This window comes from Chrysemys picta, chromosome 9 (genome assembly GCF_011386835.1).
Source record: "Chrysemys picta bellii isolate R12L10 chromosome 9, ASM1138683v2, whole genome shotgun sequence".
NCBI lineage: Eukaryota > Metazoa > Chordata > Testudines > Emydidae > Chrysemys > Chrysemys picta.
This window is the reverse complement of record NC_088799.1, coordinates 24,573,357-24,592,836: the sequence shown is the minus strand read 5'-3', so window position 1 is coordinate 24,592,836 and position 19,480 is coordinate 24,573,357. Positions and strand designations below refer to the sequence as shown.

Sequence of the window (19,480 nt, the reverse complement as noted above, 5' to 3'; positions counted from 1 at the left end):
CTAATGGAACTCCTGTTAGTTATGAAATGATGTATGAATTGCCTCTAGTATATGTGAGAATAGGCTGCTTGATTCTCTTCCGACCAAGAGAATCCTACAGTGCAAAGAGAAGCCATATTGATTGGTTTGAAAAAATAAAACGGGAAATAGAAGAATTGGTAGAATCCAAAGCCTGCCACTAAAGTTCTTGATTTAATAGCATTAATGGTGGGCTACCTAGTCAATTTATAATAGGAGTGGTTCCAAGCTATGCTGACAGGAGGCCAGCAGAAGTGGAGACTGATCACTGAATAGTGAGAAATAATGAAGATTCTGACTGTTTAGTAGTAACATTCTATATCTAGTATAAGAGTGAACTTGTCTGCAGGAGGTTTCGGTGACTAACAGTTGGTTGTCATGTCCAGCAGGTTAAAGTTATAGGAAGAGCAAGGTGAATATATTAAATGGAAATTATGTTGGACTGTTGGAACTTATACTGTAAGGTAATTAACAATGTTTCTGATTTGACAGATGATGAATAAGGTATTTGGAGGTACAGTGCACAAAAAAGATGTTAGAGAAGATGGAGTTTTCAACATTACTCTGGATAACACATGCTCACTGTTCAGGTATGCAGGCTCTTCTAGCCACAAAAATGGTAGAGGAAATGCCATTCTAGAAATGAAAGCTAGTGACAGTATAGACACAGGCTAGATTTATGAGGTAGAAAATGGAGTTTCATCCATGCTTGTGTGAAATTGCCCACCATTTGCTTATATAGCTATTGCAGCTGTGTGTGTTAATTAGGCAGTTGCACATACAAATATTGAGGCAGTTAATGGCCCCATTAAGCATACATATTAGTATGCATGTTTGTTTGCAGAACTCCAGTCTCTGTCTTTTTAAAGCAAGCAAACCCCTATGTTGTCTTCTTTTTAAAAAGAATAATCACCCTATACTTTACATTTGCTGAAAAGGTAAGGGGTTTTTGGCTATATTCTTCACCCTTGGATCTTTTATGCATGTTACTTGGGAGTACTCTGTATCGTTATATTCTAAAACATTTTTTAAATGTTTAACTTAAACAAGGAGTGCTTTATTGGTGTGGCACCATAAAGGGTGCCAGGGACCACAGCCTGGGAATTTTTGCATTAAGGCAAGTTCTACAGCTGTTGAAGCATTGTGTTGTATAGTAGGTCACTTTGGTATTAGCTAGCATCCATAGGTATCCAAGTTCCTGAAAGATATGGAAAAACTGAAACAATTAATGAGGTCTTCTGTCCCTTTAAACTTGGGTCTTAGTATTCTATAAAAGCAAATTTGATTCTCAGTATTGCCACAGCACCTCTCTTTCAGCCCCTTGTAAGAATCCAGTCAATTTACTGTACCACAAGGTCCTAATTCTTGTGACTGTTTCTTCCAGAAGTGTCATGGAGCTTCACACCCTATCCTGTAAAGTTTAAGGCCCATCAGGACAAGCTTGTCCTTATGACCTTTCCTAAATTCAGGCTTAAGGAAGCTTTGTTAATTTTGTTTTGTTTTGTTTAAAGCACTGCTCATTTCCCTCCCACCCCCATAATCCACAGAAGTCCGAGTATAATACAGGCTTGGCTGTCAAAAGAACCCTCTGAATTTGTCTTGAGCGGAGTTCAGAGCTTCAGAGAGGTTATTGTGGCTTGCATGGAGCGCACCTACTATAAGAAAAGTGAAGCCGCTTCCGGAGAGAAAATGTAACAGCTGAGGAGCTGATTAGTAAAACTTCAGTGCTGGAAAGAATGTCCCACATGTATTTAAAACGTGTACTTGACAGGTGGTGTCTTAGTGGGAAGAGACCCTTGAGAGGGTCTGATAGAAATCTATTAAGTGGCCAACTGTGTATCAGTGCACACCTTCCTGAAGAACTAGGTATGTTGTCCATGCATCACTGGATACAGCCTTTGGTGGAAGGATATTGTAGATGGCTGTAATTGCACCCAAAAGTTGGATTTCTTGTACTGATGTGGGAAGGTCCCAAGTGTTCAGAGTGGCATATAAGATCAAAGAGAGAAGGGGAAACTTTCTTTAGCTGTAAATTACCTTTCCTTGAGATTTTCTATACCAGTACATACTGCTTCCCTTGGATGACTCGTATAAAATTTTATCTTAGTTTTTTACTTATTTTTGGCTAATGCTACTTCTGAAGTTTCAGTGAAATCCTATGAACTAGCAAGTTCTTTATACGTACATGTCATCTAAAGACTTGATAGCGGTTATTTTCTCTCTGGCTGGGAGAAGTTATATGAGACTGAGAAAAGGTTGAGATTGAGAGGGAAGGTGGTCTCCAAGATGTTTTGTTAATTGATCTATGCTTTGAAAAGGTAGAGAACCTGTGCCCTAGAACATTAGTCAATCTGAACTAAAATGTCTGTCAGCAAAAAGTAAAAATCGAAATATGAAGTTGTATCAGAAAATCTGTGGTGTGCTTAAATTTTTAATATTTCACAATTAACTATACAAATAAAATTAGATGTTCTTGTTTGTACTTTCACTGATTCTGTTTTTATCCTGTGTTTAGGGGCCTTCAGAAGGAGGAGTTTGTGCTCCTCACTCATGGAGATAGTGTAGATAAAGTAGCTGATGGGTTCAAAATTGTTGCACAATCTGGGAACATTATAGCAGGTATGTATTCTGTACAATTATGACTTGTCTCTTGAGCCTTTTTTTTAAAAGGGAAGTTATCTGCTGAATTGTGGCACAGAATTTAGGCGTAGTAAAAATAAGCTTTATGAAACTCAAGATTACATTTCTCTGTAGTGTTTTAACCCAAACATTGCTAGTAAAGAAAAAAACTGATGCAGAAATGACTAGTTTTGTTTTAAATGTTCAAGTTGAGAAATGTTAGAAAAGGCATCAGAGAAAAGGAACTTGATTTCAAGAATTCTTTAGTTTAGATTATCTAATGGGTTTAATTAGTTCACTCTCTATTTACTATTGTCATTTTAACTTTTTTTAACAGAGTAAAAAGAATTGCAGTATTAAAAGAAATCTTTCAAATCTCTTCCATAGAAGGTCACAGGGGAAATGTGTAGATGTGGGCCCTGAGAGTTGACTCAGAAAATGTACTTAAATTATTAAGCCAACTTGCAACTCACTGAATCAAACCACCTTTTCTGCAGCCAGCAGATTATAGGTTAGTCTTATGTTTACTGAGCCACTTTGTGAAATCTTAAACCATTCATGTGGCTCTTATTTTAAATCCTTGAGGAAAGGTCCAGGATAGAAACTGCTGAATTGTTGGAAGACCAGCGTTCTGTAAGCTGGTCTCCATTAACCACAGGTCAGGCACAGTGCTATATTTGATCTGTAGCAAATATGCAGTACTGTCACCTGCGGGATGTGTAGGTAAATATAGTTTGAATAGCGAACTTACTGTAGCTAGTAGTCAAGATTACTTTTTTTAAAGTCCTTATTTAGCTTTTAAATAAAATTACAATTATGTAACTACTAAAGAGGAAACTGGCAAGCGTTATAGAGTCTCATTATAAGAAACCCCCCAAATTTTTCAAATCCTTTACAACGTTGTGTGGGCAAAGAAGAAAAACTAGAACTTTCAAGCACATCCAAAAGTTCTTGTATAATGGCGTGGCCCTTGCCTAATCATAGTTGAGGTTAAGCAAAGTTTTCGGTTTAGAGACAGTTTTCAAAGTGCTGTAAAATCCATATACTGTATGGAAGTGCTTATACTGGTATTGCTTATTCCCAGACAGGAAGGAGAATAAACCATACCATTGTAAGGCTTTTTTTTTTTAAACTGGTATAACTGCATCAACAATAGAATTTGGTACCAATATAACTATTTGCTCAGAGTATACATTTTAGAATAGTAATACCGGTACAACTTTTAATTGTAGATGAGGCCTGTAATTTCTTTGAGGGTATGGGGTGGAAAGCATGACATTAACTACATTTCCTGGTTTTCTAATATTTGTATTGCGTGGTTGAATATTTCTCCTGGTTCTCCAAGGTACCTGATTTTTGACTGCTAACTTCCATGTTTTGGAAGGGAACAAAGTACTGCTAAACAGTCTGAACTGTGCTTTAATGAACTTTTTGTTGTTGTTAGTGAATACACCAAATGCAAGAGTAACACAAAAATCAGATCACTTTCGAATGTCACCTATTCATAGTCATGCAATAAAGAATTTTCCAAAATATTATCTACATAGTACATGTTATCTTAATTTAGATGAGCTTCCTTTCAGCCTAATTGTATTAACAGCAAGACTGGTATTGTCTTAAGTGTGTGTGTGTGTGTGTGTGTGGGTTAGGTGTTTTTGTTTATAAGCTTTAGTTTTATTGCCACCTTCTAAGCCGGAAAACCTGATGACAGGAATTCAGGATGTAGTGTCACCAATTTTCTTCTGTGATCCTGAGTAGTTCTGCTAATATCAGAACAAATAAAGATCTTTTCATCTATAAATTGTGTTGTATCCATCATTTTCCAAACTGTAATCAAAATACATTCCCAGTTCCATGGTGATGACAGATTCACTAAGGCCCCATCCTGCAAACACCTATATGCAAACCTTTATCCATGTACATACTTTCAGTGGAGTGAATCCATGCATAACTGTTTGCAGGATCAGGGCCTAAAAATGTATGAGTTGAGATGGATTCATAGTTATTAAAAAAAAAAAAAAAACCACCAGAAGGCACCACTATTATTTCTAGTCTAGCCTCCTTATAACACTTATGAAGTAGGCAATTTAAATGGGGGAGATTTGAGAGGTATATGGAATTTTTTTACAATATGTAATTAGGGTCAAATTTGGAAATGGAATTCTGCAAACACAAAATTATTTCAGATAATTCCCTTCCTTCAAAAGAGTGTAGAAAACCTAATATTCTTATGAGTTGATTTTATAAAGTTTTCAATAAACTAAATTTTCCAATCCAGAAAAGCTCTTTTTTAAAGGGAAAAAAAAACCCTCTAGAGATTTTTTTGCATCTGTGCTTCATTAATCTTTTCACCTAGATTTTTCATTTTTTTCTCAACAAATATGGTTCTTTATAATAATTAATGGAGATATCCCATCTCCTAGAACTGGAAGGGACCTTGAAAGGTCATCGAGTCCAGCCCCCTGCCTTCAATAGTAGGACCAAGTACTGATTTTGCCCCAGATCCCCAAGTGGCCCCCTCAAGGATTGAACTCACAACCCTGGGTTTAGCAGGCCAATGTTCAAACCACTGAGCTATCCTTTCCCCCAGATATACTTCTGCTGAAGACAGATACAACTTTGATTCAAACACATAAAACTTTATACTGTAGGGGTTGAATAGCTGCTAGTATGGCTTCTAGTGAAACTTTGGAAATGATCCTTGTTTCAATTTGTTTAGGGGTATGTTTCTCATAAGGTAATTAGACTAGAAGTCTGGTTGGGCCTAATTTTTAGGCTGGACCTGAACCAGACCCAACCCCACTCCACCTGAGCCTGAGATCATAGAGTCGAGTTTTGACATGATTGCCTACTGCCCATGTGTTCTGCTCTTTTTCTGCCTGGGGTTGGCAAAGTGCTGGCTGTGTATACCTGCAGCAGCTGCATGCACTGGCAGCACACTCAGCCCGCAGTGCACACAGCACAGTGAGGTGACCATGGTCAGCAGGAGCAAGGCATGCTGTGGCCACCCAGCTAATCCCCACAGGCAGGAAGAGAGCCAGCTCGACCCAAGCCCAACAGAGTCCAATTGTTTTGCAATCTAGATCTGACACTTTTAGTCGGGTCCTGTTGACTTCAGAGCAGGTTGCAGGACTCTAAATTGTACTGCTTCAAAAGCAGTAATGGCTAGTAGAGATGGAAAGAGAAAGTCTGTTCTTCTTCAAGTAGATGTGGCCATGTGTTCCATGTAGGTTTGTGTGCCCTGGAGCTGGAGAACTTTAACTAATAGTACCCATAGGAGTGGCGTTCATGCCCTGTGGCCATAGCACATCCCTCGTCACCTCCAGTCGTATAAGGGTGGCGCCGCTCTGAACCCCCACAGTTCCTTCGCACTGCCTGTGACTAGAGCTGGAGCTTTGTGTGGTGTCCTCACCTCATACTTCTGCTCTGTTTTCTGAGAACTTTTCTGTATATAAAATCAGTAGTACCTTAGGTTTAGTTTGTGTTAGTTTAGTGTTAGTAGAGTAGTTGGCTGCCCTGTGTGATGATCTCACCAGGGTTCAAGCATTGTCTGTCGTGTAGGGGTGGTCATCTGCAACAGCACCCCCCAAAGGAGGTGCTTGTTGTATCTTAGTGAGGGACACATTAGGTTTTCCATCTGCAAGTAGTTCACCAAGAAGACTCAGGTGATGAGAGACTTGCAGCTGAAGCAGCACCTTCTGGAGCAGGCCATGAGGCCCGCTTCGGCACAGAGGCCCTCATCTAAACAGCAGGCGCCTTCAGATCTGGCAAGTGATGCTACCCCATGCTTACGCTTGGATGTTTTCCCCCAAGAGAAAAAGGGTCATTTACCCCCCTGTGGTGTGGTGAGGAAGAGGTCCCGTAAAACAAGTCGGGATCATTCCAGGATTCAGGGAGACTCCGGCTTCTCCTCTTCTAGGAGGAGTGCTGTCCAGCACCTTACTTCCTTCAGCACACAGAATGGAGCAGGTCCATCCAACCACTCCCCAGTACCATACCAAGAGCAGCAAGGGCCCATATGGTGAACTCAGGTTCTGGCCATGGGGTGTCCTTTGAGTCCAGTACCAACAACATTGCACCAGTGCCAACTCTTTCCATGCTGACAGCATACCAGGTGGTATCAGACATGCTTTGCCTCTCAATCCCGGACTCTCTGGTGGTTCAGGAGTTCTCCGGTGCTTTGGTTTCTAGCAGCTTGTCCTGTGTTGTGCCCTTGGCACCTTCTGTCCATGTTGCAGAGCCATCATGTCTGTCGGCATCACAGCTCTTACCACCTGGGCAGCTGACTATCAAGTAGAGGCCAGGCCTGGCACCGAAGACACCCTCGATGCCGGTACATCCTTCAGTGCCGTCTTTATCTTGGAAGCAGATCCCATCATCAAGTCCATTCCCGGCCTTGGTGTTGATGCCTCTCCGGGTACTAGGGGGGAGTGTGTCTCATTCAGTGCCACTGTTGCCGATTCCCCACTCTTCTTTGGCACTGGTGCCACCTCCTTACTGGGCTTCAGATGAATCCGATCAGTTGTTTACCCCATCGGGACTGGGTCCCACGTTGTTATCACAGAACCTCTAGGATTACTCAAGATCCAGGTTGGGGTTGTCCTCCCCTTCCTTGTCAGATAGGAACTAAAGGTTACCTTTAGATCACTATTGGTACCAAGCTAGGCATCTGTCCTGCAATCGGGATGGGCTTTTGGCCCGGTGCCTATGATCACCAATGCATTATCCGTATGCCCTGTGGCCTCCTTGGAATCCCTGGGACACTCCTTGATCCCTGAGGTCCCAATCCTCAACCTGCTCCATAGCAAGATCACTGGTCCCAATGGTGGCTTCCACTCCCATACCATCTAAACTGTGAACGACCACTGAGTTCATTCCCCCTGGATCTTCTGGGCTCTTCTGACCAGATTCTGTGGTACAAGAACAGGTGTTGTCATTGGTGCAGCAGACCGTCTCGTTGTCCTCCCTGGATGACTACCATGTCAGAATCTTCCTCTCCCTTGGTGCCCGAGGACTTTAAGGCATACCAGGACCTCCTGATGCTAATGGTCACTACCTTGGGTATCCTGGCAGACCTGCTGCAGGAGAATATGTCTAAGCTGCTGGATATTCTCCAACCATCAACTCCAGGAAGAGTAGCCCTCCCGATAAATGAGGCTCTCCTGGAGCCTGCAGTGGCCCTCTGAATTATCCCAGTTTTGTTGCCCCCTACAGCCAAACATTTGGAGAAATGGTATTTCGTTCCTACACAACGGTTTGAGAGTTTCTACTCCCACCCAGCATCTAACTGCCAGGTGGTGACTGCAGCAAATGACAGAGCTTAGCGGGGAAGGTATAAGTCCACCCCTAAGGACAAAGAGTCCAAAAAGATGGATGTAATGGGAAGGAAGAGTTTATACCTCCTCTTCCCTGCAAATGCACATCAAGAACCGGCAGGCACTGTTCTCTAAATATGACTGTCAGTTGGGCCGCCATATCTAAGTTCGTGGACAAGCTGCTGGAATCCTCCAGGGAAGAATTTTTGGCATTCATTGCAGAAGGCCATATGGTAGCCAAGACCTTGTTGCAGTCAACTCTGGACATGGCAGATGCTGCAGCCAGAACCATGGCCTCAGTGGTGACCATGAGGAAGGCCTCATGGCAATGGAATTTAGGCATAGTGTCTGATATGCTGCATACCATTGAGGACTTACCATTTGGTGTTTGGGTTTTATTTTCTGAAAAGACTGACAAACCTTGCACTCTTTTAAATGCTCCCAAGCTACTTTGCATGCTTTGGGAGTATATACTCCAGCCATGAAGAGATGCCACTATGGCAATCAGTAGCCTCAACAGCAATGCTGCTCTCACAGCATTGCTTTTTTTGGTTGGTTGGGTTTTTGGCCAATCCTCCCTCCCTCCCCCCCCCCCCCTTTTTTTTTTTTTTTTTTTTTTTTTTTTAAATAATGTGGCAGTGGGACTACTCCAGAGAGAGCCAGAGATTTCAAAGGAGAAGATCCTCTAGTTCTGGGCTTAACCAGCTGCCCACTGCCTTCTTCCCCTCTCCTTCACACTCCTCCAGAATCTAGCAAGTGCCCATTTTGACTCATATGTCCAGGACAGCAATCCAGTAGTAACCTCTCCTTCTCTGTCTCCCCTGTTTGGGGACAGGCTGGCCAACTTTTACAGTGTTTGGGTCTTGATTACAACAGAGAACTAAGACTTAAGCACCTTAAGATCAGGTTATGTCTTACAGTTCCTCTCTACCCTCCTACCTGATCTCTTTTTAGGGACCCCTCTCACGAGACACTGGGTCCTCAAGCAGGTTCAGTCTTTACTGGCTTTGGGGGCCATTGGGGCAGGGGTTCTACTACCCATATTTCCTCATCCCTAAGCCAAAGGCAGGGACGAGACCTATCTTCAACCTCCATGATCTCAACAGATACATCCGATATGTGAGATTCCCTTCCCAAAAATCTTCCTTGCCTTGAATCACAATGACTGGTTTGCTGTCTTGGACCTGCAGGATGCTTATTTCCACATAGCAGTCCTCCCAAGCTACAGGAGGTTCTTTAAATTTGTAGTGGTTGGCTGGCACTGCCAGTACACTGTGAGGCCTTTCAGCTATCTTCCACTCCCCAGGTTATTACCAAGTGTATGATTGTGGAAACAGCGTACCTCAGGAAGAAGGGAATTCATATCTTCCTGTACCTAGATGAGCGCTTACTGAAAAGCGAGTCCAGAGAGGAAGTCCTCTCATGTTCACGTCACACTGTGCCTATGCAATTGTCTAGGTCTCATCACGAACAGCAGGAAGTCAACATTGGTTCCAGCTCAATTCTTTGAGTGCACTGGGACCTTGATAAACTCTACGAGTTGAAGAGTGTTTCTAGGAGATCCAGCCCTATGTCTGGAGCTGCAGTCTCAATCACAACCCAAATATACCTGAGGTTGCTAGACCATATGGACATAGGTAGTCCAATATGCCAGGCTGCACGTCTTAAGTTATGGCTGAAGTCGATCTATTATCCAAATCGCTGTCCCCTGGACATGCTGGTCTAATTCCTACCACTAATTTCTTATGATGGACAATTCAGGACAATATGTGCCAGGATATTCCTTTTGCCTCCACTGACCAGGACCTATAGTTACTAATGCCTCCTTAATAGGTTGGAGAGCACATCTGGACTCACTGAAAGTTCAAGGCCTGTAGTAGAATAAGAAGCTTCTCTGCATATTGGTGTCCTGTAGCTTTGTGTCATCTACAATTCGTGTTAGACTTTTCAGGATCACATCAGGGGCTCAGTGGCTCTCATACTCACTGACAATACCACCGTGATTATATGAACAGGAGGTTGGGGGGAGAGCATGCTCCAACATGGTTTGTCAAGAAGCAATCAGGCTCTGGCAGTTTTGCACCAGGGAAAACATTACCCCCATGACCAATCACTTAGCGGATCACCTCATCAGGAATTTCTCCCTGAATCACGAGTGGTCTCTGAAGTCGAGCGTCCTGCGGTCCTTCTTTGCAGTTTGAGGCGTCCTGACAATCAACCTGTTTGCCACAAGAGAAACAAGAAATACCGGCTGTTCTGCTCTTGAGGGGTCTCATTCCGGGCTCCTTGACCAATGCTTTTCACCTGAACTAAGAATCGGCACTCTTGTGTGCTTTTCCTCCAATTCCAATCATCCCACAGGTCATTCTCAAATTGACTTTGGGCCATCAATGTGGCCGAGACAACGTTGGTTCTCTGACCTCCTCGTGTTATCAGTTTGGCCTCCCATATCCCTTCCTCTTCATCCTGGCCTCCTGACTCAGCATCACAGTCAGTTTTTGCTTCCAGCTCTCAGCTCCTTGCACCTCACAGCATGGATGCTTTGTGGTTTGATGAAGAGGAGGAATGACGTTTGGAGGTGGTCTGACAAGTCTTTCTCAACAGTAGGAAGCCTCCATCAGGGCAGCCTTTTCAGCCAAGAGGAAACAATTCTTAGTATGGTCGTTAGCCCAGGGAGTTCAACCAACCTGGGCTTGTATCCAAGACATCTTAGAGTACCTGTTACCTTCAGTCTTCTGATCTTGTGCTTGGTTCATTGAGAGTCCACCTGGTGGCAATATTGGCATTTCATCCACCTATCCATGGGAAGTCTGTTCAAACTTTATGGCAGTGAGGTTCTTGAAAGGAGCCATTCGTCTCTACCCACCAGCTAAAGAGATGGATCCTCTGTGGGACCTTACTACTCATGGGAGGGGCTATGGCCACGGGGTGCGAGTGCAGTACCCATGGGTACTGTAAGGCAAAGTTCTCCGGCTCTGGTGTATGGGGTGCGCATGCCCACATGAAATACATATCTGCATCACATCTCGAAGAACAACCATTCTAGGTAGATAACCATTTCCCCCTCATATTTGACACCACCTTTGGTATCTCAGTATAGTGATTGGAACTTTTAAATTGTTCCTTCTCGTTTGACTTTCTGCTTTCTTAGAGAAAACATAATCAAGCAGATGAAGTGCGTAAGTCTCTTCAAAGCACAAAAATGCAGGTTTGAGGCTGTAATTCCAATGATTTCAAGTAGATATAGTTTAATCTCTGAGGTATTTTAGGGAAATGTTACGTATAGTAGAACCTTGTTTATCTGGTCTAATTGGGGCCGGATCAGATAACGACTCCGGATAAACTGGAGAATGGGAAAATGGGATGCTGCAGTGCCATTTAGTGGTCACAGGAGTGATTGCCTGCTTCTTGCCCAGGGGTCTTGGTGGTTCAGTAAGTGCAGAGAGCTGGTTAAGGGAGGGTTGGATAAACAGGGTTCTACTGTAACTAGTGATCTACTGTTAATAGACAAAACTGCAGAGAGAAACTTAAAAAAAAAATAGCTGCCCACTTTGAAATCCCACCCAAAATCTCAAAGAACAAAGTTAACGAGGACAAAAAAATAACACCAGTACGTGGGAAAGGCAGTTCAGCAGCAGCAGCGGTTCATGCTCTGTGGGGTTTTACCTCTTCTCCCTAAGTATTGACACCTCATCCCAAATGTGGAAAGTGTAGAGTCTCAGTTCAGCAACACCTGCCAAATTATTGCTTAAATATCTTCATTGAGCAAAGGAACTGCATCATAGAAATGTCTAAAACACTTGAATTTCATGTGTAAAAGGAAAAGTGTTAGGTTGCTGTACGATCAACCTAATTCTAGTGACTATTGTTTTTAAAATATTTTGCTATGAATTAATCTGCCAGTTCAAACCAGACTATTGAAGAGGACACAGTATACATTTTAAAATTATAGATGGCCTTTTCATGTTGTAGTTGTAATTTTTAATACCATATCTCTTTACATGAAGGTATAGCAAATGAATCTAAAAAACTGTATGGAGTTCAGTTTCACCCGGAAGTTGGCCTTACAGAGAATGGAAAAGTGATACTGCAGAATTTCCTCTATGATATTGCTGGATGCAGTGGTAACTTCACAGTAGAAAATAGACAGCTTGCGTGTGTTCAAGATATCAAAGAGAAAGTGGGTTCATCAAAAGTCCTGGTAAGTAGGTTTAGAAAATGTTTTGCAACTTCCGGTCTTATGAATAAAACTGACACTTGTAGTTACGCTGGTTACTTAAAAAAAATGACAGTTTTCATGCTTCAGGGTATAAACTGGCCAGCGGTTTAGGAAGCTCATTCTAACGTACTGCACAATTTGCCTAGTGCACTGTTTCACTTTTCATTTTCTTTGGGTATAGCAAGAGTGGGCAAACTACAGCCCAGGGCCACATCCGGCCCTCCAGAAGTATTAATCTGGCCCTTGAGCTCCCACCGGGAAGCGGTGTCTGGGGTTTGCCCCCGCTCCGGTGCTTCAGCTGGGGAGTGGGGTCGAGGTCTTGCCCCACTCCACACTGCTCCCAGAAGCAGCGGTATGTCCCTCCTCTGGCTCCAATGCGTAGGAGCGTCCAGAGGGCTCAGCACGCTGCCCCCACCCCAAACGCTGCCCCCACAGCTCCCATTGGCTGGGAACTGCAGCCAGTGGGAGCTGCGGGGTGATGCCTGTGGACAGGGCAGCGCACAGAGCCACGTGGCCACACCACCACGTAGGAGCTGGAGGGGGGACATGCCACTATTTCTGGGAGGATCTTGAGGTAAGCGCCGCCTGGAGCCTGCCTCTTGACCCCCCTCCCATGCCCCAACTCCAGCCCTGATCCCCCTCCTGCCCTCTGAACCCCTTGGTCCCAGCCCGGAGCACCCTTGTGCACCCCCAAGCCCTCATCCCCATCTCAGAGCCTCACCTCCAGCCGGAGCCCTCCACCCTCCAATTTTGTGAGCATTCATGGCCCGCCATACAATTTCCATACCCAGATGTGGCCCTCTTGCGAAAAAGTTGCCCCTGGGGTATAGTGTGATACGTAGGTTATTATTGCGGTGTTATTGTAGCCATGTTGGTCCCAGGATATTAGAGACACAAGGTAGGTGAGTTAATATCTTTTATTGGACCAACAGAACACCTTGTTCTGATCATGGTAATTCTTATATTCAGTCTGAGTTTTAAGCTATCATTCTCCCATAGATGTTTGGATAAGTTTGATTTTTTTTTTCCCCTCTGGCCCTAACCTAGGTTTTACTCAGTGGAGGTGTGGACTCAACAGTGTGTACTGCTCTCCTGAACCAGGCTTTAAACCAAGACCAAATCATAGCTGTACACATAGATAATGGATTCATGCGCAAGAGGGAAAGTCTGTCTGTGGAGGAGGCACTCAAAAAACTTGGAATTCAAGTCAAAGGTACTGTGTTTCATGTTACTTATACTACATGTAAATGAGGGTAGTATGGCTAGTCTTCTAAAAGAAAATCCATAATCTTACAATTAATCATAGTTTTATTGTCTAATGAAACTGCGTGTGAAATTTTGAGAATTTAAATATCAAAATGTAGTTACTAGTACTATATGTACTATAATTATACGTACTGTATATGTACTATATATGTATTATATGTTCTATAATTATATGTATTACAATTATTTAATATTAGGGTACTCCCCAATGATCCAAATCAGGACTGAGGCCACATTGTGCTAGTCGTACAAAAATGCATAGGAAAACACAAGCCCAGAGCCAAATAATTTAAAATATAAGTTTAAATATATAGATTCTAACTTACAAATTCGTGATTTCCATCGATGTGTGAAAAATGATGTCCTGAACTGAGAGAGTAAACCATTTCACCAGTGGCACATATGTGATTACAGCTATTGAGGAATTGTATGACAGTTGGCATTTGCCTCAACCATCAGTTCCTTTTCTTCCCCTGGCAAATGAGTCCATTGCCTTCAGCCAGGGCCGGCTCTAGGCACCAGTGCAGCAAGCAGGTGCTTGGGGCGGCCAACGGAAAGGGGCAGCACGTACGGCTCTTCGGCGGCGGGTCCTTCAGTCCCTCTCGGAGGGAAGGACTTGCCGCCGAGGAATGAAGCGGCGGCGGTAGAGCTGCCGCCGAAGTGCCGCTAATCGCGCCTTTTTTTTTTTCCGCTGCTTGGGGCGGCAAAAATGCTGGAGCCAGCCCTGCCTTCAGTGGTTGCAGTTCCCTATTCATATGAAGCAATTTTTTCTTATTGAAGAGTTTAGCTCTCAGTTCTGTAGCTAAGTATTAATTGTTTAACTTTGTAAGCCAATTTGCATGTGTGATACCTTTCTGATTTCAAATTTTTTTTAATAAACAAGTTTCTTTTTGAGGTGTGTGTTGTACCGATGGCTTCTGGGGAGCCTTCTTATTTATTTTAACCTATTTTCAGAAAAGCTGGCTGGGAAGCATCCTGGGGGTTACAAGCAGTACATTATGAGAGATCAGAAGGTATCCCTTTTGGCCAATAAGGTCTCAGCTTGTTTCTCCTCAGAGATATGATGGGATCAGAGGAGACAAATGATGCATATCAAAGTTAGGCAGTGAAGTATCACATCATTCATACTGTTCACATAAAATCATGTAATTCGTGAGTAGCTTTTGCATATTGATAAATCTGGCAATGAATACTATTGTGTCTAATGACTTTTTATGCTCAGATTGTCAAGGCATCTGGTAACATGGTATATGTTAGACAACACATTCAGTTAAACTGCCAGCAGTGAACAGTGCAAAGAGCTGCAACCTCTGTACCTTCCATCTCATCACAAGGAAAACCTTACCCAATATAGTCTAAGCTTTGTCCATCCATAGTTGGTTCAGTGTTTCACCAAGAGTAATTGTATGGTGGAATAGATTAGTAAGGGAGGTGGATAAAATACCCTCATGTCAGATAATCCTTAAATGAGTGAGTGCTTGAGTAGCACTGTAAAATGCAGAGTATCTGAAGATATGACCTCCAAGTGATCTTTTTAAAGTAATAGACTTATTTTCTGCAATCCTGTTTAGTATTATATATTGATTTTGTCAATACATTTCTGTATTTTGTGCAGTGGTAAATGCAGCCCATTCATTCTACAATGGTACAACAACTCTGCCAATCTCTGATGAAGACAGAACTCCCCGAAAAAGAATTAGCAAGACTTTAAATATGACTACAAGTCCTGAGGAAAAAAGAAAAATTATTGGTGACACGTTTGTGAAGGTAATCGCTTTATAGTTATTTTAGCATTTAAAAGGGACACTGTCAATTAAATATTTTTTTAAATGCAGTCTTACTCCACTCAAGAGAGACTTTCTCAGGCAATGTATGCTTCAGGACATCAGCTATCACGTGTGTTTTGGCATGTGGATGTTGGACATAAGTGAGGATAGAATGTAGGACATCTTGCTCCAGAGCCCAGGCCTCTAACACATAACTTCAAGGAGAATCTGGTAGCTGAAGCAGAATTAGGTTTGCCACTGATCATAGTGTGATGGTTACAAACAGTTGAGTAGATCTTCTATTCTGTCCACTATGCAGCTTAGTGGCTGACTCACGTATAAAGGCTAATATACATTGCACAAGCTTTAAAAATAACATGCTTTTACCAAATGGCAAATGACTAACTTGATAGTTAATATCTTGATTTTGGTGTGTTTTTATAATGCGTCAACTTGCAGCCATTTTAACTTCTGTTTTATCATTAATGATTCAGGGAGGATGTGTACCTGGCTAAGAAGCACTGTTACTATTAGTGGTAATTCAAGTGTTTAAAAATATATATTTATTTTTATTAATCATTCAGCTAAATACATAACAGACAAATGTGGTGCAGGAGTTTTGGCTTCCCCTTTTCAGGAATAGAGTATTATCACAAGCAATCTTCTTATTAATCAGTGTTGGTCTGAAGCAGAGGGGATTGCAATTCACTAGTCCTTTAAATATGTTTGCAAGATGATTTTGGATCCCTCAAGATCAATGTAAAACATTTATTTTTTCCCTCCATATTATAGATTGCCAATGAGGTAATTGGAGAAATGAATCTGAAACCTGAAGAGGTCTTTCTTGCTCAGGGAACCCTAAGACCTGATCTCATTGAAAGTGCTTCCCTTGTTGCAAGTGGCAAAGCTGAAGTAATAAAAACTCATCACAATGACACAGAGCTGATCAGAAAGCTGAGAGAAGAGGTAAATAAAAAATGAGAGTATCACATTTATTTTATTTTTGGTGTAACCCAAATCTGAAGTTAAATGTGAAAAAACAAATATTATGCATACCTTCCTATCAATAGAAATGTTGACACTAGGGAGGCTTTGTACAGAGCCCCGTGTGATGGGGCCCTATTTTGGTCAGGGCTTTTAGGTGTTACTGTAATATATATGTGGCTGTAATTAATTTACTCTTCATCTTTCTAACTTCCTGGTTCTCTTAAAGTAATTTTGGTGGGTTGAGTATTTGGGCAATACTGAATAGTTGGGGAAAATATTCACAAATTGTCAATTTGATGAATTTCAGCATGAATGATTTTGTTCAAAAATTCATATAAGAAATTTTGCTTTTCATCATTCTCCCATTTTAAAAATCGTTTCCCAAAAAGGGAGCAGAAACAATACCATGTGTTTTAGGTGGAAAGCTAATTTGGATAGGCTTCCCAAACAAGCTGGATCCATCCCGCCTTCAACTCACTAATCAATAGCCCGCCTGCATTCCCAGAGTTCAGCATGCTAACTTTCCAACAAGATCTGGACACTCTCTAAGGGAGCCTTGACCAAAACCTGTGAATCCAACCCATACCTTTCCTGGCTTGTGAAAGAGAGTCATGGGGAATTGGTGCCACTCAGGCCTGAAACAGCCAACCCCTCATTCGAGAAGGAATCTTCCCTTCTCCTTCAAACACAATAGTTCAAACAACTCTTAAAAAACTCAGCCTGGTTCTAGCCCAACTACAGCCAAGTGTCAAACCTTCCATTCTTGAGCAAGCTCATAGAGAAGCTAGCTGAAAGCCACTACTGGTTTATCTAATTGAAGCTATTATCTTAGACTAGCACAGTCTGGATTCAGGCCAGGACATGGAACTGAAACCGCTTTAGTAGTACTGATGGATGATCTGCTGTCAGTGGATAGAGCGTAGACATCCATTTTAATCCTCCTGGACTTCTCTGAAGCACTTGACAGTGTCAACCATAAGATAGTATTCTTGTGCCTGAGAGAGGTAGGAGGGATCCAGGGTAATATACTAAAATGCTTGAATCCTTTCTGGAGGGACTTACCCAAAAAATAGTGATGGGAAATTGCACCTCCACTACTTAGACCCCTCACTTGTAGAGTCCGTAAAGATAAGTTCTCTTTCACTGGTCCCATACAACATATACATGCACCTACTAGATGAGCTGGTCAGACAACATGGATTAAGTGCCAAAAATATGCAGATGATACACAGCTTTACCTGTCCATCACCACATATGACTACAACTCTACCATCAAGATGGCCCAGGGCTTGGATGAAATTAGACCATGGATGAAGAACAGCTGGTTGAAGCTGAACCTGAGCAAGATAGAGATGATGCTGGTCGGCAGAGGAAAGCATTCTGAAGAGTTTCAACCACAGTGCAGTCTCCTAAGGTTGAACACACACACATCCAAAATTTGTCAATTCAGTCCATGGCTTAGGAGTGCTCCTGGATTCCTTATTGACACTAAGCACACTCACAGCAGCATATTAGAGTAATGCTTAGTACCATCTGTTGGCTAGGAGACTCCATCCCATTCTGGCAAGTAGTGACCTGCCCTCAGTTACTCATGCCTTCATAACATCTCAGCTGGACTACAGCGATGCAATATACCTGAGCATGAAGCATTTGGTGCTTAGGAAACTCCAACTGACACAAAACATTACAGCACACCTCTGCAAAAGCTGGCTGCCATGAATGCATCACAGCCATTCTCCTCTTCCTATACAGTAGAACCTCAGCGTTACGAACACTTCAGAAATGGAGGTTGTTTGTAACTCTGAAATGTTCATAACGCTGAACAAAATGTGGTTCTTTCAAAAGTTTACAAATGAACATTGATTTAATACAGCTTTGAAACTTTACCATGCAGAAGAAAAATGCTGCTTTCCCTTTATTTTTTTTAGTAGTTTATGTTTAACACAGTACTGTAGTGTATTTAATTTTTTGTTCTTTTTTTTGTCTCTGCTGCTGCCTGATTTTGTGCTTCTGGTTCCAAATGAGGAGTGTGGTTAACTGGTCAGTTCATAACTCTGGGGTTTCTAACCCTGAGGTTCTACTGTACTGGCTTCTCATAGAATATTGAATCAAGTTCAAGGTCTTGGCACTTCACAAGATTCTTGATGGCCTGAGCCCAGGATATTAAAAGATCTTCTAAAGCTCTGGGATGATGACTACGCTTAACAAGTTCACTTCTCTGTCGCAATGGAGTTTTCTTTCATATATGAGCTTTACCCTTAAGGTAGAGACAGAGCTTTCTTGAGGCGTCACCCAAAACTGTAGAATGAATTCCCAAAGGAACTCAGAACCATCACAAACCTCACCACCTTCCACTCCACATGCAAGGAGCAGTTCTTTAATCTTGCCCTCCCTAGCATAAACATATAGTAATGTGTGTGTGCACACTCATGCCCTTATTTATAATTTTAAAAATATTAAAACAAGACACTCCACTTCATATTAACCTAATTTCCTTCTTTGGCAGGGTTACTGGCCTACTGGGGAAGCAGATGTGATCAGTCTTGATTTTAGTAAGGCTTTTGACAGTCCCACATGACAGTTTCCTAAGCAAATTAGGGAAATGTGGTCTAGATTAAATTACTGTAAATTGGGTGCACAACTGGTTGAAAGACTGTACTCAAAGAGTAATTACCAATCGTTTGCTGTCAAACCGTGAGGGCATATCTAGTGGGGTCCTGCGGGGGTCAGTCTTGGGTCTGGTACGATTCAATATTTTTATTAAGGACTTGGATAATGGAGTGGAGAGTACACTTATACAATTTGCAGATGACACCAAGCTGGGTGAGGTTGCTAGCACTTTGAAGGACACAGTTAGCATTCAAAATGTTCTTGACAAAATGGAGAATTGGTCTGAATTCAACAAGATGAAATTCAATAAAGACAAGTTCAAAGTACTTATGAAGGAAAAGTCAAATGCACAGCTACAAAACTGGCTAGGTGGTAGCACTGCTGAAAAGGATCTTGAAAGTTATAGTGAATCATAAATTGAATGAGTCGTCAATGTGATGCAGTTGTGAAAAAGGCTATCAGGACTGTTGGATCTAAAACACGGGAAGTAATTGTCCCACTCTACTCAGCACTGGTGAGGCTTAAGCTGGAGTACTGTTTCCAGTTCTGGACATGACATTTTAAGAAAAATTGGAGAAAAGCCAGAGGAGAGCAACAAAAATGATACAAGGTTTAGAAAACCTGACCTATAAGGAAAGGTTAAAAAAAAATGGGCATGCCTAATCTTGAGAAAAGAAGAC

The 19,480-nt window shown here is 42.2% G+C and overlaps 1 protein-coding gene across 1 annotated transcript in view; it reads left to right on the top strand.

Moving 5' to 3' along the window:
• GMPS (guanine monophosphate synthase) overlaps positions 1 to 19,480 on the top strand; it is a 60,015-nt gene that overhangs the window by 21,340 nt on the left and 19,195 nt on the right. The window contains exons 4-9 of the mRNA XM_065557861.1: positions 511 to 608; positions 2,534 to 2,637; positions 11,960 to 12,153; positions 13,219 to 13,384; positions 15,053 to 15,204; positions 15,996 to 16,169. Coding sequence (XP_065413933.1) covers positions 511 to 608; positions 2,534 to 2,637; positions 11,960 to 12,153; positions 13,219 to 13,384; positions 15,053 to 15,204; positions 15,996 to 16,169 — 888 coding nt within the window. The remainder of the gene's footprint in view (positions 1 to 510; positions 609 to 2,533; positions 2,638 to 11,959; positions 12,154 to 13,218; positions 13,385 to 15,052; positions 15,205 to 15,995; positions 16,170 to 19,480) is intronic.